Source organism: Equus asinus, chromosome 6 (assembly GCF_041296235.1).
Source record: "Equus asinus isolate D_3611 breed Donkey chromosome 6, EquAss-T2T_v2, whole genome shotgun sequence".
Lineage (NCBI taxonomy): Eukaryota > Metazoa > Chordata > Mammalia > Perissodactyla > Equidae > Equus > Equus asinus.
Genome location: NC_091795.1, coordinates 90,184,217 through 90,208,141, shown reverse-complemented (window position 1 = coordinate 90,208,141; position 23,925 = coordinate 90,184,217). Strand labels below are relative to the sequence as shown.

Here is a 23,925-nt window from a genome sequence, read left to right as displayed (position 1 = left end):
TTTTGCTATTGTAAGCAAAGTGATTCACTCATTCTATCCACAGGCTGGGCAAAAAGTCTTCAAGTCATCGGTAACCGTCATATAGAGAAATTTTAAAAATCAAGAAAATGAAAAGTACATAGGAAAACGTGTTATACTCACCCAGTGTGAAACAAGCTATGAAGAAAACATTGCCCAGAGTTTACAATTTGAATCACTTCTATTCAAGGTCTTAAAATGATAACAAATGTCAGTCTCATTCACATTATTTATCAGATACACGATCACATTTATACCTCAAAAAAAAGTTTCAAATGTCTGATGAGCAATGACTCTTGTCAATTAACTTTATTATTAACTGAGGTTTTCTAAGCTGCTTAAAAGTTTGTGAGGTACTTTCACATGATAAATAATTTAATCACTCAAAGTAATTCTGTGAAGGGTATGATGCTACAGATAAAGAAAGTGAATGAAGCGCAGACCTGCCTCAGGCGCTCATGTGACTATGAAGCACACCCAGGTAAGTGCCCTAAGCCCACAGCTTAGAAATGGCCAGCATCCAATAAATGGTCATACAGATTGCTCTTTCCTTACCATCAAGCTACCACATGTAAACATATTTAATTTAAAGGAAAGAAAGCTGTGACCTCAGATAAGAAAGCATTGATGAAAAGCAACTGCTTCATTACAGAATAACCTAAATCAAGAGAAGTTTACTCTTTCCAATGTCTCAGCTTAAAAGTTCTCACAAAGCCACCTTTACTTTTGAGTTGAAACCTTTCTGTAACCAACCTGCCGTCGTCTGCTCCTTTCCCTATTGCTAGAAGAGCCTCCAGGTCTGTGCCTTTCAACCCATACTGAAGCAGTTCTTTCGCAGCATCCACATTTTCAGGGACTCTTTCCAAACACTCATGAAGAACCCAGGATCGTTTCTTTATTTTACTCTGGATACAAAGAAAAGAAAAAACAGAGGCATTCAAGAATCCATGACATCTGATAGCCCCTGACAACTGTCTTCTAGAATTATAAGGCTAAACCTGAGGGAGCACAGCTACCCAAGAAGCTGCCCACAGGCTAGAAAAGCTCAACAGAGAAAAGCCAATTCCTTAATGGTGATTAGAACTGGATGTAGGGAAGGGGATTCCAACTGCTCTCTTTCTCCTTCTAATGAGCCACACTGGAACGCAAAGCTCAGTACACTCTTTTGGAAACACAGAAAGATCTCTCCAAACTTTTGCAGTTGCTCTGTAGTTTGCATTTGGGCTATACAATAGAGTAGAAAATAAGGCAGAAAGGCAAGATAAGATTTATCCCGCTGTAACAAGCAAGCTTGATATTGAAACAAAACTAATGAGGCACGGCACATCAAGATTCTGCATTTACTTGACCATGAGATGCATCACAAAGCGCGGATGATAATTTAATCATGAAAAGTCCTGCTGTGCCGTTCTTCCGAAAGACCCAAGGCCTACTGCTCCCTCCCAACTCCAGTCACAATCCCTGGCTAGCCTTTGTCTTAGAAAGAGTCATTATGGTTACAAATTTAAAGTAAAATCTGACTTATATCCTATGTTCCCTTACATATTCCAAAATATCAATTCTTTCTTCAAATGTCTCAACTTATTTCCCCTCTTCCATATCTATGGCCTCCATACTAGTCTAATCATCAACACGTAACACTGCAGGAGTCCCTTGCCCTTGGAAGGGCTTCCCACCACCACCCTCCTTCCACTCCAGTTCATCTTCTACGCCACCTTCCTCTCCACCTCCACAGTCAGAACTCCACAACAAGCCCCCATTACCCTAAAGGTAAAAGCCTAAGTCATCACAAGCTTTCAACATCCTCCAGAACCCAAATCAATATATCTTTCTAATCGTATTTCCCAATGCTCACCATCATCAAATATCAGATCCAGCAGAGAAGTTTACTTACAGAGCTCATTTACTCATCCAAGAAATATTTACTGGGCACTGAACTAGACATGAAGATACAGCAACAAGTAAGACAGATTTAGTCAGTGGCCTCATGGCTCGTTTTCTTTTAATTTGCCAATACCATTTATCCCATTAAGAATGCCCTCCTCTCTTCCAACTCTAGAAGGCCTACTTTGCATCCTTCCAAATCCCTGCTCAAAACATCTTCATTATATGAAGCTTTCCATAACCAGAGTCTATAATGATTGCCACCTTCACTGGGTTCCCCCAGCCTTTATCTGAAATCTTGTATGTGTATAGATATGTCAGGCGCGAAGCTTGTCTTCTCAGTCAGATTAAAAGCTCCCTCAAAGCAAGGCCATGTCTATGTCGCTCCTGTGCCCTTCACACCCCTAGCACAGCGCTTTTACTCCTGCCTGTTTATTTAGCCAAACTGAGCATTTCCCCCAATAAAAAACGTACTTGCTCTAACACCTGTCAGCTCCTTCAGGGACAAAAATTGTCCTTTATTGTGTCCCAGAAAAAGCCATTACATGGGTACACATGAACTCATAAGCTCACTGTCCTGAGTCACAAAAGAAGAAAGATAACACAGGTTTGGTGTTCTGCTATTCTAAAGAAAATGCAAGTAGCTTTGTTCTCTTCCATTTTTTTTCATTCCCTCTCATGCTCTCTCATCTGTGACATCTTACTTACTTGGTTGAATGATCAACTTCTAACATACAATTTTTTCAGATTATGTTTTTGTTTATTTTTAATTACTCACGTACATAAAATTTGGGGGAAAACAAGTATCGTGAAATTTTCCCAACATCTCTTAGAATCTTCCTAAATGCAAAGGTATTTTCCTTTCTAAAGGACAGAAGAGAAGTCACAACCTTTAAAAGCATGCCATGAGTCCAACTACTTCTCACAAAGGTGCCAAGGATTCAAATAAACAGGCTGCATAGCAACTTCAACTGTGGTAGCAGGTAGCAGAACAGATCCAACTGTAAGATTTAAGCAAACAATGGGGTATCTTGCAAGCTTGATATGTCAGTTATCCATTTATCACCTCTCAGCTTCAAAAGTACTCTTCAGAGGCACCTATGGGATAGATAGCATTTCCCCTTTGCAGCTGATATGATATTGAGCTTTGTCAACAGAGGGCGCTGGAGGGCCACTCCAGACGAAGAGGCTCTGGGTTCTAGTCCTCATGTTCTCTGGTTCTTTTCTTGTTGCTTCTATGGCTTGACAGCCAGCAACGCATGTAGGGGACATCCAGTGGTGCTTAGTTCCCCCCTTCCTCCCACCCAGGACAACTTCCCACCGAGTTTCAGTTGCACTCCCATGAGTAGACTCCTTCCCAGTGAATCTCCTAGACACCTGAGGGAAAAGCTTCCCAGACTAGGCCTGCTGGCACTCCAGTGGGTGTTTTTTCTTTTCAGTCCTGGCCATGGTTCCTTATCTACCAGACCTGAGCTGCATACATGCTGGTGGGGGTTTCCTGCTTACCAGTCCCTGGGATTTTCTGACTCCCAACCTTGGCTCACTGGCACCCTAGCAACAGGCATCCAACTTGCCTGTCTATCCCACCTTTCCCTGCCTGACAATCTTGGCAACTACAAACCAGCCCCAGCCCAAGGCATCCCAGAGAACTCTCCATCCAATTCGCTGCAACCACGCTTTGTCCAGTGAAGTCTGAATCCCAGCCCAGGGAAGGAGGCCTACCTTCCAAGTTTGTTCCCTCCTTGCTTATGTCCCTTCAGTCCTAGGTTATCCCTAAGAGTCCTCTTCATCCTTTTCTAGTTAATCTCTCATTACTAGAAAATAATTCCCCCTATTAAAACTGTCCTTGTTCAAGTGACTGTGTGATTTCTGGCTCCTGACGGGACCCTGACTGATGTAGGTCAAGAGAGAGAACTGAGGTAGAGTAAGAGAAAGGATCAGGTGGAGACCAGGCAGTCGACTGGTTTATCAGTGAGTATTTTGGTCATAATGTCTTCAGCAGCAAGGTCTAGCTGCAGGGCCAACAGAACCTGATAATAAGATAATTTTTCCAGGTTGAATAAAACACTTCATTAGCTACAGAAAAGTCAGCAACGTAAAGTACTCTAATATGAAGTCCTATAACCAAAAGATATTCCATAAATTTGAATTTTACCACATTACCAAAATATTTAAACATACCAAGTAATTCTGAATTGAAGCAATGTTGACCGCCGACTTCCTCCACTGCCTCTGATACACTAGATCAGTATCCAGGCCATAGGTCTGAGCCAGAGACAAGGCTTCCTCGTACTCTTCACTTTCAATCTTTGGACAAGGAAATGGAAATAGGAATGTTACATTGCTGAACTGTCCACAGAGTCACTATGCTGACGTGGTGAGTGATGATAATCCCTCGACCTATACAGCTTGTTACACATTTCTAACTGTCCTCGTGTGCACTGTGGTGCCAGAGGCTCACGACATTTTGAGAGGCAGATAGATCAGGGATTTCTTTTAGCACTTTAACAGAAGGATGAAAGACAGTAAAACGATGGCAATATCAGGACAAGCAGTGCAACAGGGACAGCACTGCGACTCCTAGGCCGGGGCTCCGCCCATAACCCTGCAGAAACAGCACAAGTAACCATAAAACACAGTGTTGGTCAAATCTGTTTCCCAAGCAAACCCCTGACTAGAAAATAGGTCTGCATTTCTTCCCTCAGCATTTGTAGTCTGAGCAGACAGCTGTACTTAAACACTGATAAGGTGAGAGCTGACAGTCACATGAAGGGTAGCAAAAACCCAGGCTAAGCCACAAAGTGGACAATCACTCTAAGTGAATTCATCTTTGATCCACTGTTTTTATTTCAATTACTCAGGCACGAAGATCAGCATTATTTTCAAAAGCTTTATAATACTGATATTGCTAACATGTCGATGATAGAACAATCCCTCTTTAAATGTCTTCCTTTATCAAAAAATTATTTTTTTCTCAGTAAAATAAAAAAACATCTGGATGCCTATGAATTCTGATAGTCCTATGATACTTCCTCACCTTCCTCTGATAAAGCTCCTCTGGAGTTGTGGAGCGCAAACTCACGAGGCGGTAGTTTTTGGTGATGGTTCGTGGGCGTTTCCGCAGTGGTGCAAACCGCTCCATCTCAGTCACTAAGTACAGGCCCTGTTTTATGTAACCAAAGTAGCGAGCCTTGGCAGATACTTCCTGATCAGAGTCCGAATCCTCCTCCCCTTCATCTTCTTCTCCACCCCTAGTCTCCAGACGAGATCGTTTGGGGGCAAGTTTAATCTCACACTAAATTGAAAAAGGAGATGTGAAATTAACAGTGAGGAAATAAAGACAAGATTTTAGAGTTAATGAGAAAAATATTGTTTAATTCTTCTCTGGTTTGATTCATTACATCAGCCATGTGATTAAGACCAAGAATGGAATTCAAAGGAACCCAACAGAAAACATTATATACATCTACAGCTCCAGAAATACGCCATGACGTTATTGGCTCCAAATCTCCAAAATTAAAGCTTCTTTTTCAATAGGTCATTAATGTGGTCTCAAAAATACATGCCTGGTAAGTATTTTACAGATATAAAGGAGTTGAGAGTGTTAATTTATTCACTTTTTGATATTTTTTACTTGCTGTGAAAAAATAAAACGTTGATTTTTTTCATCTATTCAGAAAATGAACATGAAGGTATTTATTTGCTTTACTGAGAATAGCTCTCCCACCTGCCCCTTTTTAAAAACATCTAACAACTTCACAAAGTTCTGAACCTGAAAGCCCGACTGCTAAAGGTAACTTTCACTCCAGGATTAACAGGTAAAATACACATGTACTTTCAAACACATTGGCTGCTTTCAAAGAGAAAAGATTACCTCCAAACTTAAAAATCCCCCATCATGGGTAGCAGTGACTTGAGGTGATGGTTCAAACCATTCACAAGATCTCCCCAGTAAATTCTTCAAAGTTTTCACTGATGAAACAGTCAAAGCACCAGAGCAGCGAGCCAAAGTCACTGCAGTGTCTGCCCACCAATTGACGTCTATCAGTGGGTAAAAGGACTCTTTATCTAATGCAGAAAGATAAATCAAATGCATCTGTCAACATGGTTTAAATACAATACATTTAGTCCAATAATTAATTTAAAAACCATTACTTAAGGGGCCGGTCTGGTGGCATAGCAGTTAAGTTCACGCACTCCGCTTTGGCAGCCTGGGATTTGCCAGTTCGGATCCTGTGAGCAGACCTATGCACCACTTACCAAGCCATGCTGTGGCAGGTGTCCCACATATAAAGTAGAGGAAGATGTTAGCTCAGGGCCAATCTTCCTCAGCAAAAAAGTGAAGGATTGGCAGTGGATGTTAGCCCAGGGCCAATCTTCCTCAAAGAAATTAAAAAATAAAAACCCTATTTGGGCCCTAACGATATGTTAAATAATAAGAAAAAATAAAATTTAAGTCATCACTCAAATTTTTACAAAATGGTAATTTATTTAATAAACACCTGAGTGCCAACAATTTGCCAAAGTCCAAAATTCTAGAGATGCGGAGATAAATATATTAAGGTCTCTCCTCTCAAAAAACAAAGAATATACAGATATGTCACCATTTTCAATATAAGTCGAAAGGTAGGTGTGTATAAAGTGTACATATTAAGAAGGTTATAAAAGGTTTTTGAAAGCATTCATATATCACTTTTCAGACAAATGTATGAGAGACATATAATCTTTTTAAAAATATAAGACAGATATATAATAGTTTCAATGCTGATTTCCTCTTAAACTTGTGAAGTGGATCAGGATATGTCACCCCAAAATATGCCACTTAGACATAAGAAATATTTTAAGGTGAAGGAATTTGAGAAACTCAAAGTTCTCTTCCTTTGTCTTGTCACTTCTCGAATCCTTTATTGTTTCTTTGCTAAGATGCTATGTAAGTCCAAGTTCCAACCAACCCTCTGAGTTACTCATCTCTGAGTACTCCTATGTGTAAGCTCGATGTGCATGCTAATAAGCTTGTTTGTTTTTCTGCTGTTAATCTGACTCTTGTCAATCTAATTTTATAGGGCCCAGCAAGAGAACCTAGGAGGGTAGAAAGAAAATGATTTTTCCTCCCCCACTTGTATTATATCAACTAAAGAGCATTTTCATTATACAGTGAGAGTCTCTTAAGGTTTTAATTATCATATTTCATACAACTCACCTTTGATTTTTTTTCTCTTCTCAGTAGAGAGTCTCCAATCAGGATTAAGGTCATCATAGCCTGGCTAAAGATAAAAAATACACACATGACTTCGTGAGTCAACAATGTGAGAAAATCACAAGTACGTCATCAAGAACTAGGGATGTTTTAAAATAACAAAATATAGAGATGATTATTTCCTTTGATCTCTTAGTTATACCCAGATGAAATCTACTCCTGTCCATAATCATGAAAAGCAATTATTCTTACACTTACAATGTGTACATGCAAGTACGGTGATTCAATATTTAATGAAGAAAAAACTGTGCATAAGAACCAGACAGCAAGTACAGGATTAATACAAATGAAAGCAAGATACACCAACAACAAATTCCACACACACATACACATTTTCACACTGGCAGGAGAACAGCTCTGCTGCCGTGAACCAACACCAGCCTGAACACGAGTCCCACCCCGACCGCTTGTGAGCTGAGCAACCCGTCCAGGCCTTGGTTTCTGCAGCTCTGAGACTGGACTCTGCGCCCTCCAAGTTATCTTCAGGTCTAACTTTCTATGACTAAAAATTTACTAAATAAAAAAACATAACCATGCAATCCTCAAACTGAATCCATTCATTCTCTAACCTCATGGAACATAATATCACATTCACCTTTGAGAACATAAAGACACATCAATCTCTCTCAAATACCTTTAAAAAAGCAATTGAGATTAAGCCACTACCAGACACCCTCTTGGCTCACTGTTAATTACTCAATCTTCAGAATTACCATAGTACAGGAAAAAGACCAGCAAAAAATCATTTGAATATTTATCTGAAAACTTAAGCCTAAAAAAAGTGATGCTATACTTAAGTCAAAATGTGCTTTTTCATCTAGTGTAACACAATAAACATATATGTTTTATTACCAATTTATCAGCGGCTAACACTTTAGACTATTAAAATTGATATTTCTTCCAACCATCTGAAAGAACTTCCTGCTCTCTGCTACTATTAGTCACTCTGAGAACAGAAGATATAATTCTTTAAACTTTATCCCAAAAAAATTACAGTAAAAGGCTATTTACATACTAAGCGAAGAAATGGATTGTTCTAGTTTACATAATCATAAAAAGAAGATTAACTTTCAAAGAATTAGAATACAATAAGGTACATATTACTTAAAATAATCAACGAAACAAATCTTATTTGATCATTTATTAGGAATTTTAGAAGTTTTCAATGCCTCTGAATTACCAGCTGTACATGCTCCGGCAGCACCATGTGCACACCACCATTTATTTGTATGATGATAAGTGTGTCTCCCTACTCACATTCTGGAAAACACAAGGGGAGTATGGAATAACACTTTAAAACTTCAAGCCCGCAAACAACCAGCACCATAATTATGATTCAGCCTTGGGCAAATTTAAGAATGTATAGATCACAATGAAATATAACAAAAAAATCTTGAGAAAAAAATCTTAAAAGAAATCATCTCATTAGCATAAGTACTTTGAGAATTCAAAGTGTTCTTGTCTTCATCAAAGCTAATGATGAGAAACAGCACCATGAACAAACTGTAACAGTCTACTAGAGTCAGTCTCCAGACACTTTGGGACTAGACTGTTGCATGTGGATTGCTTAAACAATGGGTGTCTCTTGCAAATTCAGTTTTAAACACAAGGTGAAGAATTTTTTCTTCTGTTTCCAGAACTCTATAACAGTCAACCTTGTATTCTCAGATCCATCATAACGCCCACATGTCACAGTAGCTAAACGTTAAATGAGTAAATGAATTAATCAATTGTTTAAATCACTGAGTTCCAATATGAAAATTAGCTGACATAGGTCTCCCTACACCTTCTCAAAAGTGTGGTTTCCTAGTCAACGAATACTGTGCACTTGCACTGTGAGAGAGAGGAGGAAAACATCGGACATTACAGGCCCCACACCCAAGCAGGTAGAGGGCAAAGAAATGGATATAAATGAGTATAACCCCAGGTCTAATTTGACAACTGCCCCAAAAGAGATATAGATACAAGTGCTAGGTGTCTTCAAAGGATGAAGAGATCACTCCAGATATGGACTTGAGAAAGACGAAGGGAGATCAAGAGGCACACAGAAAGCCTGATAGTATTATACTGGATAAGGTTTAGATATGGAAAAGGAGTGGAGGAGACATTCCAGTCAGAGAACACGACATGAACAAAACCCAACCTTGGACTCCAGGCTCTCTATGTGTGAGGACAACTGTGAGTTGGCCATGCTTTACAACATCTGATACAGTCTGTAGGCTGATGCTGTGAGGGCAGGATCACCAAGCTCCCATGACCTAAGGAGAGCACACCAGGGGTCCATGTTGACATATCCTAGGAAGCAACCTCCATGTCACTCCTCTTTGTAATGGCAGGCTACCACATGTCTGAAAACAGCCTAAAGTGCCCTTGCTTTATACTGTCATGTAGCCTAGAAGAGGATGTCCTAAGAAGATAGTTAAAGATTCTGTACAGAAAGGCTATTACGGCTAAAACAAAATTTTCTTCAGATTTAAGGATTTTATTTGTTGATTTTTTGTTTTTACAGCTAGAAGCTAAATATAACGAAGCCCCTGCCTCTGACAGCATAAAAGCAACGTTTCAAATGTTTATTTATTCCACAAACATTTAGCAGTATTTCATATGCCAAGCCCTGTGTTAGAGCCAATGGAGGAAGGTATATTCAGTGCCTTTTCTCAAGGAGCTCACAGTCCACAGGGAAGCTGTGGAAACAGCTGTGGACTATACCAAGATTAATCACATGAACTGTAATCTTCTCCCTTATCCTTCACTGATTCATCCATCTAACAAAATTAGCCCAGTACCTACTATGTGTCAAAGAGAAAATAAAATTAAAGTGGAAAAGACAAGTTTTGTGTCTACTACATCTAACGAAGTACAAATAGGCAAGTAATAAAACTTCCTCAGGGAAAAATTAAGGCAAAAAATGAGATGTAAATATATAAACATAACATATGGGAAATGTTTGAAATGAAAATCACTTTAGCAATTTTACTATATTCCAGACATGAACAAAACCTAATACTCACAGATTTCTAGCCAGATGTATTTTCATATTGACAATGAAAGCTGAAGTATTTAATCAACTCAAAACCGGATAGAAGTAAATCAGAATAGGCACTTCCACAACTATCTTTAATCATTAGATTTTACAGAGAAAATACTCAATCACACAAAGCACATTATGAAAACTAATAAAGCAGCGAATTACATGAAGAAAGCCACAGATGAGCTGAATTCACAATTTGGCAAAAGGGTTTAAGTTTGTATAAGGCAATGGTAACATTAGTTTCTTCTCAGGCAATATTTAAACTAAAATTATAAGCTGACTATATATTACTATATAATCTATTTTAAACAAATTGGCTTGTCCATTCATTTCCTAAAGCAGTTGTAAAGACAGGCAAAGCCCTGTGCTACCTGGCTGACCCAAGGTCACTGGACTATTGCTAAACGAATGAGAAAAGAGCAGCTGTTCAAGTGTTTCTCACCCAGTGATGAGTATACAAACCACCAATATATCTGGTAAATGACAAGATACCTCTTACTTAATATTTTCACATTTCCAGTATCTCTACCTAATGAAGCACACAACTCCAGGAGGTGTCATTCATATAAGCTGCACAGCCTCTCTCCCCCTAGTTTTCCATTAATTTCACAGCTAGTACCTGATCTGCCCAGATAAAAATCAGTATTTCTAAATGTAAGCGCTATGAGAAGATACTCTGAAAAGAGCGTAACCTATGAAGTCAAAGGACCTGGGTCAAAACAGAAGCCTGATTCTAGCATTTAGTGATCTAAGATCTTTTAGCACTATTTCCATCTATTAAAATGAGTACAAAACATTTTTTCTTTAACAGGGCTGCTATAAAGCAAATGAAATGGATGAAAATTGCTTTGTGGATAGCCAAGCCTTACTATACAAATGCTATTTATTCCCCACCATCCTTCTTGCCGACACTACCAACTGAATTTATGTGCCTTTCCTCTGAGCTTATCTTTTCATAATACTAGCATGTTATTTTATATTGATTTGTTTGTAATTTCCCTTGTGAGACTATGAACATCCTAAGGGCAAGGACTGTGACTTATTGCATTTTCTACTCTTGCACTTGGTAGAGATTCAATAAATAGTTGAACTTTATTTTATGATTATTGTTACGAATATACTAACAACCCTCTCTTTACAGTACTCTTACATACAAGCTTTATAGCACTTACTCTAGTATGCTAGATTTTAATGACTCCCTTCGTATATTAAAGTCCAAATCTAAAATGCCTGATCCAATGTCATTAATCTCCAAGACATAGGTGAAAGACTCAAGCAAAGTACAGTTGTTCAAATTCCTCTTGGTGGACAAAGAGTTACCACCCTCACCTCACGTCCCACCATGTCATAAGTACTGTAAATATCTATTATAAAATTAAGGATTTACCAATCAGAGGCTATCTCAACTATGTATTCCAGTACCTGGTACATACTAACTAGCTCAAGAGTTCAACACATCTGAGAGGGCTGAAGAAATCTGTGTTACAGTTACTGAAAAAAAGGATTTGTCTCTGTTCTTTTAAAGGCCATCAGATATATAAAGCCTAATAAATATGGTTTTTTCCACCTTTTAAAAAATGTATTTATTTTCCCACAGTCATGGAAAGAGCATGGACATCAGAGTCAAAGAGATATGAAATCAAATCTCAGCTCTACTGCTTACTCGCTGAATAACCCCGGGACAAGATGAGTGCTTAATAAATAATAATATGTTGTTATTAAAGTAAATTTTGTACAAGCTGCAAGAATATTGTATACATGCACCTGGATCCTACCGAGCTATAGAAGCCTGAAATAAGCGCACTGAAAGAGACCAGAGTGAAAGAAACCAGTGAAAATGGTGAAGCCTCATAGGAGTTGTTTATGATGGAATGAAGTTTCAGAAAGCACAGAAGAAAGGGTTAGACAAAAGCAGGGAGCAGGGAGAGGAAGGCTCAGGAAGCAGTGTAAAGCAGCATAACGATCAGACTAGGAAAGACAGCAGGTCCACAAAGGAGTTTCCATTTTTACCATAATCTTAGAATTTTAAAGATAAGAATGGATAAAATTAAATGTTCTCTGTGTTCTCAACTTTGGACAAAAACGTCTTTTGAGGCTAAATCTGGCAGGCATCTCTGAGTGCAGAGCCTGTTCTGTTCCATGTGCTGAGCAGCACAAAGCCAAGGGAGAGCTTGGCAGCCACAGGCTGGTGAGGGGACGAACTCTGGAACGAGGCGGTGTGCTGAGCAGCAGTGGGAAGGGCTATGGCAGCAGGATTCGGTTCAGGAACTATGACTAAGCCACTCTTCCCTCAGCTAAGGATTCCACTACTGCAAAACGTCCTTGGTGATGGCAATCAAGTCCACGGTTTTCAGTTTTGTGAGCCCAAAAACCTATTTTTTCCAGTTTGCTCAGGCATTCAAGGTAAATAATTTATGCCAACCAAATCAGAAGAAACTGAAATATAATGCTAAAAATTTGTAACTTTGTAATAAAAGATACAACTAGCTTGGGAATTAAGCTGCATTACCAAATGGTCTGTCTGCAGCCTGTTCAGGGGGCACTGGATTAGAGGCACAGGAGGGGAGGTGCAAGCTCTTTGAGGTGCAACGGAAAAATCAGGCTGCATCAATTCCTGACGACCTGCCCTTCTAAACTCCCAGAGGGCTTCTGTTCAAAAGACTCGCACTCGGACAACGTTAGGGACAAACTTCTGGCCTGAACTCATCTCTGCCCGCCATGCACCTCTGTTGCCATTTCTGAATTCCCTCCCTTTCCATCCCTTACTTTTCTGACTGCCTATTCCAAACTACTGAGATATCCATACTCTTCATTCCCGAGTTTCAAGATTTCAAAACAATTGTTAAGTTTTTTAAATAGAATCAGTATAAAAATCTAATTAATGAATAACATCAATGAGCTAAACAGTAATGAATTATAACAACACTGACTGGAACTAATGACAAAAAGTGTCCAACTAGTTAAAAAGTTGAGCCTAAGTCAATAAAGACTAAAACAGACACAATTTACCTTTGCAGGCAAAAAAAAACGGTATCCAGAATTTCAGTAAACCAAAGAGCATACTCATGGATTTTGCTCAAATAGCCCTTATACTCTATGTATGACATTCTAGGATACTCACGAAATGAAATATTAAGTGTGCTTCAGAACTTGATCAATATTTCTATTAGGTGAATGAAGATAATTTAAGAAAACATAAAGCCAGAAGGGAAAATGCCTTTAATATTCAAAGTTTTCACCATTTAAGAAAAATCTTGGGACCGGCTCAATGGTGTGGTGTCTGAGTCCCCATGCTCCACTTCTGTGGCCCACAGTTTGCAGGTTCAGATCCCGGGTGTGGACCTACACATCACTCGTCAAGGCACGCTGTGGTGGCATCCCACATACAAAATAGAGAAAGAATATCCTTGTATTTAGCTATTGAGGTTGAAGACCGAGGAATATCTCTTCTATTTAGAACAAATCTAGATCCAGAAGTGAGAGAGAGTGGTAGAGATGTAGAAACCAAATTAAATTCAAGGTAAGTAGAAATTAGGGGAAAAAAATCTTCCTAAACTTGTGTATGAGAGAAAAAATTGAAGGACAGCCAAAATAAACTTAAGACTGTGAAAAGGATAGAAAACATGAAGCCACATTCTCTTTTCCTCTGCTTTTCTAAAAAAAACCAAAATGCTGTTTGCTGATTAAGAACGCTTTTAATAGTGCAGTTTAACTGATGAAATGAAACTAAAAAGAATTCTGAAAAAAGACATTGATCCATTCAGATCATTAAGGGAATATACTTCAATCTTAGAATTACAAAACTATCCACAAAGCTGGTGACAAGACACTCCTCCTGGAGAATGGGAAGAGGAAAGTGAGAGAAAGCAAAGTAACTCTTCAAGTCCCGAAATGCAAAAACATCAGAGGAAGAGTAAAAGATTTATAATAAGCTCTATCCAATTAAGAAGGTTTTTCTTTAAATCCTTACTGTATCACAATATGTGGCATTATATGAACAAACCTTATTTGCCCATCATGATTTTAAATTTAATAGATGCTGATTCTATATATTACTAAACAATTAAATCATTTCATTCTTAAAACCTGTCATTTTGAGACACTAAAAAAATTAACAGTTCTATCTTTGGCTATATCTACACTGTTTACCTTCTGAGTGAAGAGAAGATAACTCCCTTCAAACTTTGAGTAAGCCCAATATTACTAGCATCACAAGATTTGGAAAGAATTGTAACCCTTTTAGAATACTGACCCTCCAAAGCCTTGATTATATTAGGTGACTTTTGCTGAAAAATTAACATCTCCATCCTGTATTTTTACAATGAGAAAAGGGAAAAAATGGAGAGTTTGATGGACAGATTACACTCAGTATAGAGAGTATACTGCACTACAAATTAAAATTAGTACACGGTTTTACTCTATTCTTAATTTGCCCTACTATACTGATAATATTATACTCTAAAGCTCTGAAATAAGAAGAAATAATAGCTATGCACTACAGCAAAATATCAACAAAATGAAATTAGTATTGTCCATACTCACCTTTAAGAGAGAATCATTCTAAAAATAATCATAATCAAGAGACATACCTGCTCACTTTGATTCCACTCCCCTTGCTGCTTCAGAGATGGAATGGCCCAGATGCTTAGTTTCCCTGAGAAGTGAATGGCTGCAAGGAGGGTCCCATCCGGAGAAAGGGTCATCTTAAAGATTCCATCCTATGCAATAATTATATTACATTAATGTCAGAGCAAGATACTTGCAGTCAAATAGAAATAACTTCCAGAATTTAATAATATTATTTAGAGGTGCTATGTCATAAATGATCTCTCATGATTAAGAGTTCCAACAGCTCCATAACACATAACTGTGCTCCAGCATATAGAAAGAGGACTCTTATCCTTAAAGAGTTTTTTTAAACCTATTTTATAGTGTTACAAGTTACATATAACCCCAAACCCAAATATACGAGCATTATCAAAATATTCCTTTATATCACACATCAATTTCCACAAGTTCTAAATAACTTTTATGGGTTGATGTTGACTAAATTGTGAATTTCTTAAATTTTGAGTCCACATCTTTACAAGATTCTGTATGTACACAATGCTTGGAATATTCCATACATCACAGATAGGCCACAAATTCATGCTTTAAGACAAGAAGGAAAGGGAGAGAGAGGAAGAGAGAGATGGAAGAAAGGAGAGTCTAAGGGTGATGGGAACAGAAGAAGGCAAGGAAGAAAATGCATTCCTTAATTTAAAGAACACTATGAATGTTTAAGATTTTCCAGATTTGTTTGCAAATTATCCAATTTAAGGAATCTAACTGTTGTCATAGAGAAGAGAAACTTTGTAATATACTGATTTTACATAGCCAATCTCAGAACACAGAGAGAAAGCCTTATCTTTCAAGTTCTACTTGTCCAAATAATCTCTCAATCCTTTCCGACAAGAATACCAGGTTTGCTGGGTTACCACAATTAGAGAAACCACACAAGCAGAGGCGGCACCTGCCTATCACCTACAACAGAACCAGAAGAATCGAACAAACACTCAGTGGACCTTTACCCATTCAAGCACTTATTAAGGACAACGTCTAAGGTACTTAACCCACAAAGAATAAAAGAGAGATCCGAAAATGGCAGCCCACAACCATATTTCTCCTGAACATTTAGAAAATCTGGCGACACAGGGCCCACCATTCCCAAATGGCAATAATCACATGGGACTAGGCAGCATATGCACCCTCAGAAATGTCATAAGCTTTCCAGTTAGCCAGAGCCCCCACCACTCCCTTTTACGGCCCCACGATTAAGGTCAAACATCAGCTACAGAACTGAAAACTCAATATGACCATACTAAAAAAACAGAATTGACACCTGGCTCAATTCACCATATTATTTACCTGGCCCCTGTAGACATGAGAGTTTAAGGCCTCAGGTCTAAAATGATAAGGCACATTAACCATAAAAAATAAACAGAATAATTTTAAGAAGTGAGGAACACTGTTGGATGAGCGATAGATGAAAAGATTAGCATCCTCTAATCTCCTCACTGAGGAATAAAATCTCTTTAACTGGATATAACACGTTCATCCCAGAATGCCAATTAACTGTAAGAAAGATTAAAATACAAATGCCTGGGAAAGAGAAACAACAGAAGCAAAAGCATTTCAAGCAAAGTGTTAAGTATACCACATCCCTTCCTCCGTGATGGAGGAGAAGGAGTAGAAGATGGAGGACTGGCATCTTCCTTTCACAACTCTAAAGCCAACAAGCTCCACGGTCTTGCATAAGGTGGGCCTCAGAAGCACAGACTTTTATTAGCTAAAAGAACTCTCCATCCATCCAGTAGAGCTTACAGAAGAAGAAACTGAAGACCCAAAGGGTTAAGATTCTTGCCCAGTCATTCAAGTGTAGATAGCAGAACCTGAACTAGATGCAGTCTTCCATCCCAATCCATGTCACTTCCACTGCACCATGAGCACTGCCCTCACCTGGGCCATGGCCTAGATTTCTAGCAGTTTGAGGCATGCTTCTCGGTAGAAATTACACTCAAGTATAGTTTATTGTTTTTGTCACCTAAATAATTAGTCATGTGTGATCTGTATGGTAACTCCCAGGTATTACAAATGCTTTACTAAAGAACTCCACTAAAAGTGCAAGTAAGAAGTTTATGAATTTCTTTAACAAAAAACTAACAAAAAACATATACTGAAAAATGTGAATAATTTAACAGGAAAATAATGAGCGAATATGCTATATTTTCTTTTTTTAATCCCTCCCTCCCTCTTTCCCTCCTTCCCTCCTAGACACTTAAGTGATAAATATATTCATTAAAATGTTATCATTTGCTTTTAATGTGACAGGTTCTTGATCCCCTTTGTGTCATCTGATACCATGATATCCACACTGCAAACTTACCTTTTCTTTCTTTAAGCATTTTGTTGTAGAAATTTGCATTCACACACACACACAGCAAAGTACAAATTATAGTATCATGAATACCCATGGACCCAATAACCAGCCTAAATAAATACCAACATTTCAAGGTTGTTTCGTATATTCTTCCCCAATCACCACAATGCCCTCAGGGATTTCCTTCCCCTGGAGTATTTTAAATCAAATCCCAGATATTACATGTACACACATTAAGTATACATTTCTTTAAAGTCCCAAGTTATCTGCTGTCTTTCACATACAGGCACAGTAAGAACAGGCCGTTACTAGTAGCAACAGAATTGCAGCCAGTCAACAACAGACAAGTCACCTATGTTCCTTTAGAAACACGGTGTTTTCCTTCTGAAATAAAAACTGTGCTTTTTATTTGGAGAAACATTTCTGAGTCTCTACAGCACGCAGGGTATTTCTGGCCCAGGGAATAATTTATTACCCTGACAGTAACTGTGACAGAAGATCTAAAGCCACAGTTAGGAATTCCATGCTAAATTCTGCGAGCAGAGTCTGCAGTATTTAGAAGTCTGAATCTGCTGGTTGGCAAGAGAGGCAATTCCAGAGGGTGTGCTTTGGAAATAGAGGGAAATGGCTTTTCAATCAAGTGTACATCACAATAAAAGTAAATCTCAAACATTCAAATCATAACTCCTCATATTGCATTAAGATTTCTCAGCATAAACGAGTAATAATCTTGTTCTCTTCTCCATTTGAATTAAGCAATTCTAAAGCAATAAAATTTAGGTGCAGCTATAATTTTCACTTTGGTTAAAATGTGTCTGTGAATTTCTTTCACATTCCTCAACTATGAATATCATTTTTATTTTAATCATCATTACAACAGCTGGAACGTTGGCCAAGAATATGTAACTCAGCAGTGAAAAGTAGAAAGCTTTTCCTCTAAAAGCAGGAATAAGACAAGGTGCCCACTTTTGCCACTTTTATTCAACATTGTATTGGAAATCCTAGCCAGAGGAATTAGTTAAGAAAAAGAAACAAAAGGCATACAAATTGAGAAGGCAGAAGTAAAACTATCTCTGTTTACAGATGATATGATATATACAGAAAACCCTAAAGGATCCAGCAGAAAACTGTTTGAACCAATAAACAAATTCAGCAAAGCTGCAGGATACAAAATTAAAATACAAAAATCAGTTGCATTTCTATACACTAACAGCAAACTATCAGAAAAAGAAATTAAGAAAACGGTCCCATTTACGACAGGATCAAAAAGAATAAAACACTTAGGAATAAATTTAACCACAGAGGTGAGAGAACTGTACACTAAAAATTTAAAACACTGATGAAAGAAATTGAAGAAGACACAAATAAGTAGAAAGATTTTCCACGTTCATGGATTGAAAGAATTAATATTGTTAAAATGTCCATGAGACCTGGCCCCATGATGTAGTGGTTAAGCTCAGCACACTCCACTTCAGCAACCCCGATTCACGGGTTCGGATCCCAGGCATGGACCTATACCACTCGTCAGCCATGCTGTGGCAGTGATGCACATATAAAGTGGAGGAAGACTGGCACAATGTTAGCTCAGGGCTAATCTTCCTCAGCAAAAAAAACCAAAAAAAAAAAAGTTCATGCCATCCAAAGTGATCTGTAGATTCAATGCAATCCCTACCAAAATTCTAATGCCATTTTTCACAGAAATAGAAAAAAATTCCGAAATTTATATGGTACCACAAAAGACCCCAAGTAGCCAGAGCAATCCTGAGAAAGAAGAACAAAGCTAGAAGCATCACACTTCCTGATTCCAAAATATACTAATTAAGACAGTATGGTATTGGCATAAAAACAGGAACACAGATCAATGAAACAGAATAGAGAGGCCAGAAATAAACCCATGCATACATGGTTGATTAATTTACAACAAAGGAGCCAAGAATATACAACAGGGAAAGGATACTTTCTTCAACAAATAATGCTGAGAAAACCGGATGGCCACAGGCAAAAGAATGAAACTGGGCCCCTAACTTATACCATATACAAAAATCAACTTTAAATGGATGAAAGACTTGAACATAAGACCTGAAACCTTAAAACTCCTATAAGAAAATACAGGGGGGAAGCTCCTTGACATTGGTCTTAGCAACGATATTTTTGATTTGACACCAAAAACAAAGGAAACAAAAGCAAAAATAAACAAGTGGGAGTAGATCAAACCAAAAACCTTCTGCACAGCAAAGAAAAACCACCAACAAAATGAAAAGGCAACCTATGGAATGGCAGCAAATATTTGGAAACCACAGATCTGATAAAGGGTTAATATCCAAAACATACAAGGAACTTGTAACTCAATAGCAACAAAGCAACTGACTCAAAAAACATGGAAAGGACCTGAACAGACATTTTCCCAAAGAACACACACAAATGGCCAACAGGTACATGAAAAGGTGCTCAACATCACTAATCATCAGGAAAATGCAAATCAAAATCACAGTGCGGTATCACCTCATACCTGTTAGGATGGCTATTATCAAAAAGAAAACAGATAACACATGCTGGCAAGGACGTGGAGAAAAGGGAACCCTGTGTGCTGGTGGTAGGAATGTAAACTGGTACGGCCACTATGGAAAACAGTGTGGAGGTTCCTGAAGAAAGGAAAAACAGAACTACCACACGATCCAGCATTCCCTCTTCTGAGTACATATCCAAAGGAAATGAAACCATAATCTAAAGAGACCCCTGTACTTCCATGTTCATTGCAGCATTATTCACAATACCCAAAGTATGAAAAACACCTAAGTGTCAATCAATGGATGAATGGATAAAGAAAATGTGATACACACACACAGTGAAATATTATTCAGCCTTAAAAAAAGAAAGAAATCCTGTCATTTGCAACAACATGGATGAACCTAGAGGGCACTGTGCTAAATGAAATAAGCCAGACCCAGAAAGACAACTACTGCATGATGTCACTTATATGTGGAACCTTAAAAAAAAAAAAAAGGCAAACTCATAGAAACAGAGAAAATAGAGAGAGGTTAGTAAAAGAGTATAAACTTTCAGTTACAAGACGAATAAGATCTGAAGATCTAATGTATAACTTGGTGACTCCAGTTGATAATACTGCATTGTGTAACTGAAATTTGCTGAGAGCAGGACTTAAATGTCCTCACACACAAAAAAAGGTAAATTTGTGAGGTGATAACTGTGTTAATTAACTCAATGGGGGAAAATCCTTTCACAATGTATATGTACATCAAATCATCACATACACTTTAAATATCTTACAATTATACCTCAATGAAGATGAGGAAAAAAAAAGAGAAAGGTGAATATCACTTAGTATGTGCTTCAGTCTACTCTGTTGCATGAGGTTTTAACTACACTGAAAAGCAGCCTAGCTAAATAATTACTTGGTAAGTTAGCGTCACTGGGTAGACAGCACGGGCCACAGGAAGACGGCTGAGGAAGAGCTTTCGCAGCAGACGGTCTTCCTACACCAGTAATTCACTTGTGGCCCTTTTAATTGACCACATTATCGATTCTATTTACCTTCTTGTCTCAAATCTCTTCCCAAAACTTTTCAAAAGATACTTTCCTCTTGCTTCCTTGAATCTTTCGTGTAGCAATGTGATAACTAACAAAATACTATTTACATTAATAATAGGAACATGACTTTAACTTCCATCTCTATTTCTCATTTATATTAAAGCACCAGCTCAAACGTCCATTTATCTTTTGTTAATTAAAAACACTAATTAAAGGCTTCTCCTACTGGCAGCGATATTTAGAGTAGGAATTGTGCCTTCTCTCCAAACACCGCAATAAAACTTCTGAACTGCCCTTTCTAAAACAGAGATTTTTTTAATGTTAAATATCAGATCTTTGTACCGAAATTAGTTTAAATTGTCTCAGTTTCTTCAACTGCCTACATCTATATAGAATAATTAAAAATGAGTGGTTCCCTATTTCATTATATCTTTCAAATGTACAAGTGGTATTAAAATGAAAGTATCAAACTCTAGTGCATACAATCAAAATGTTCTGGATTAATACTTATTCTTAAAGAAAAAATATCAACTCAATAAAAGATGAATTTGTAAACACTGCTCTTCCAACATTCAACAATTATTTACTGAATATTACATCCTTATGCTACATATTACCCGCCAGGCACTGCAGTACAGTAGGAGGAGCCAGCAATGAGCAAAACAAGCATAAATCTCGGCCCTCAAGGAGTTTAGGGTTCATTCTAGCCCACTGTGGTTTAGAAGTCTGACCCCTCAAAATAAATAAGTAATAGAAATCCATTCTCAAATCAAGAGAAAGACATCCTCAAAAACGTGGTTAACCGCATGAGGAAAAAAAAAAACACTGCACAAGAATGTAGGACAGAAAACAGCCTCTGGAAAAACACTTTTTCTAAGCCAATACCCTTTATAAAAGAAAGTAAGTAATTTTTATTATCAATATACTCTTTGAAAGATATCATATGCCAAACAACCAGGAGTTGGTTATGTTGAATCATGTAAGTTTTGGGTATACTAAACCATAATTTAAAAAGAACCCATAGACCACTAATTATTAGCTCTGTGATTATGGATATAAAGAAATTAACAGAACAGCAGCCACCGCTATCACTTATCGAGTGCCCACAAAGTGACAATCACTGCCTGAGCTGTGTTATATCATATATATTCCCTCTAATACTGTCCAATCAGTGTTGCTGCCTTATAGTCTGAAAAGTGAAGAGAACAAAATGACCTAAATATTAGCCATATGGCTCCTATACAGGAAAGTAGATCCCTTTTTAGAAAATAGTAGCACTTAAGAGATACACATTTTAAAAGAGAAATATAATTCTTGCCAAATTTGAGTAGTAAAAAAGAAGGTTCTTTCTAAGATAATAAATAATTTGTAACCTGGCTACTTTTAAGTACCCTATATCCTGGTTTCTGTTTCTTCAATTGTCCAACTAAGCGCTTAGACAAAAGCCAACAAGAGGTAGTAAAAAAAGGTACCAGATCACCTGCTAACTCAAGCCCAAAGCCATCTCTGACACTGTCGAGGGGAGTATGGTAAGCCATTTCTCTTGAGACTTTAATTTCTTCATCAATAAAACAGGCAGCGTAATGCCAGTCATGCAAGCTTCCTGTGAGAGCACGTGAAAACACTTGTAAGCTACAAAGTGTTCACAATAATAAGAGGTTATTAGATCATCTCTATGAGGCCTTTCAGCTCTAAAATTATGGCACTACAGAATCTATACCCCATAATTACTGCTAGGGCCAGGAAGCATTGGCTACACATAAGATAACACACATAACATTCAGATATTTTATTGTAGGGCATTGATTTTAGAATACTAATTTCATAGTATTTTTAAAAAGTCCAAACAGTTAAAGATTCTGGTACAATATGTCACAAAGAAAGATCTAACCATTAGGAAATGAGTTGCTTCCTTCCCCCTCCTTCTGCTCAATCACAGAGGACACTGATGAGAACGAGAGAGAGCCAAGTTCCACACAAGAGAATAACCAACAGCAGTGAGTGAAGGTGACACACCTTCTGGAGTGCCCAGGGGTAAGAAAGAGTCAAAGGAAGATGGTCATTTTATACTGATTCAACAGAGCTAGATTTGCCTATTAATATAGCAAACCAACTAATAAAAACAGTATCTAATATGTGAAGGATATGGCACAAATGGAAGCATGGATATCAATCCCCAAACAATTCTTGTTCTAAATATGTGACAACAATCAACAAAAAACGAGTGTCTCTGGATCCTACACCCCAGCAAACTGGAGTGCTCCCGCAGTATCCTCCGATGCCTCCAGGACTTTGCACACGCTGCTCTCAGGCTGGCAACGCCCAGCCTTTCCCTTTCTGCTTGAGGAACTGAGGAACTCATACTTCCAAATCTAGAAGTAAATGCTCCCTCTTCGGCACCTCCACGGCACTTTGTATTACGTTCCAGAGGAGGTTACAAAATGTGTAATACTGTTCTGTTTACAGTTGCTTCTCTATCTGTCCCCCTGCTACACCGTGGGCACTCGGAGGAAGTGCACTGCATTTTAGTCATCTATTTATTCTCAGCTCTAACACCACGCCTGGCTCAAAATAAGTGCTTGTTGGCTGACTAAAAGAATAAATGAATACTGAAACTCCACATTATTGCTTAACTATAGTCAACAGGATTTTTAAAAAAGCAGTGAACCCTTTAAAATTTGTTAAAGATAAAGTTATTATTTAGATAGTATTAAGGATAATGGGGAAAAGATACATAGAGAAAAGCAAAGTAATGCTCTCAAGCATTAATATGGTAACAGAAAGACCAATAGAGGCAACATAGTAAATTAGAAAGAACAAAGTACATGGCAGAGGCCAAGTCATTTAGTCTTGCATATGTTTGTCAGTCTACAAAATGAAGACAACTCCACGAAATGACTAAGAGAATGCTAACTGGAAAACAGTGTAGACATACAACGGATTAAAAATGAAAATGACTGGGCCCGCCCCGTGGCTGAGTGGTTAAGTCTGCGCACTCCACTTTGGCGGCCCAGGATTTCACCAGTTCGAATCCTGGGCGCGGACATGGCGCTGCTCATCGAGCCACGCTGAGGCAGCATCCCACATGCCACAACTAGAAGGACCCACAACTAAAAATACACAACTATGTACCGGGGGGCTTTGGGGAGAAAAAGGAAAAATAAAATCTTTAAAAAAAAAAAAATGAAAATGACTTTGTAGACATAAAGAGCAGTGCTATCGCTCAAGTCTCCAGATAGACTGCCAAACCAAACCAGAACACATGAT

General features: G+C 38.1%; 1 protein-coding gene across 3 annotated transcripts in view; it reads right to left on the bottom strand.

Annotated features, from left to right (window-relative positions):
* Positions 1 to 23,925, bottom strand: part of NBAS (NBAS subunit of NRZ tethering complex) — a 335,592-nt gene that overhangs the window by 247,152 nt on the left and 64,515 nt on the right. For all 3 annotated transcript variants that reach the window (XM_014848079.3, XM_070512577.1, XM_070512578.1), the window contains exons 12-17: positions 14,780 to 14,908; positions 7,103 to 7,166; positions 5,777 to 5,970; positions 4,940 to 5,197; positions 4,084 to 4,209; positions 772 to 923 (exon numbers count right to left, since the gene is read on the bottom strand). In XM_014848079.3, coding sequence (XP_014703565.2) covers positions 772 to 923; positions 4,084 to 4,209; positions 4,940 to 5,197; positions 5,777 to 5,970; positions 7,103 to 7,166; positions 14,780 to 14,908 — 923 coding nt within the window. The remainder of the gene's footprint in view (positions 1 to 771; positions 924 to 4,083; positions 4,210 to 4,939; positions 5,198 to 5,776; positions 5,971 to 7,102; positions 7,167 to 14,779; positions 14,909 to 23,925) is intronic.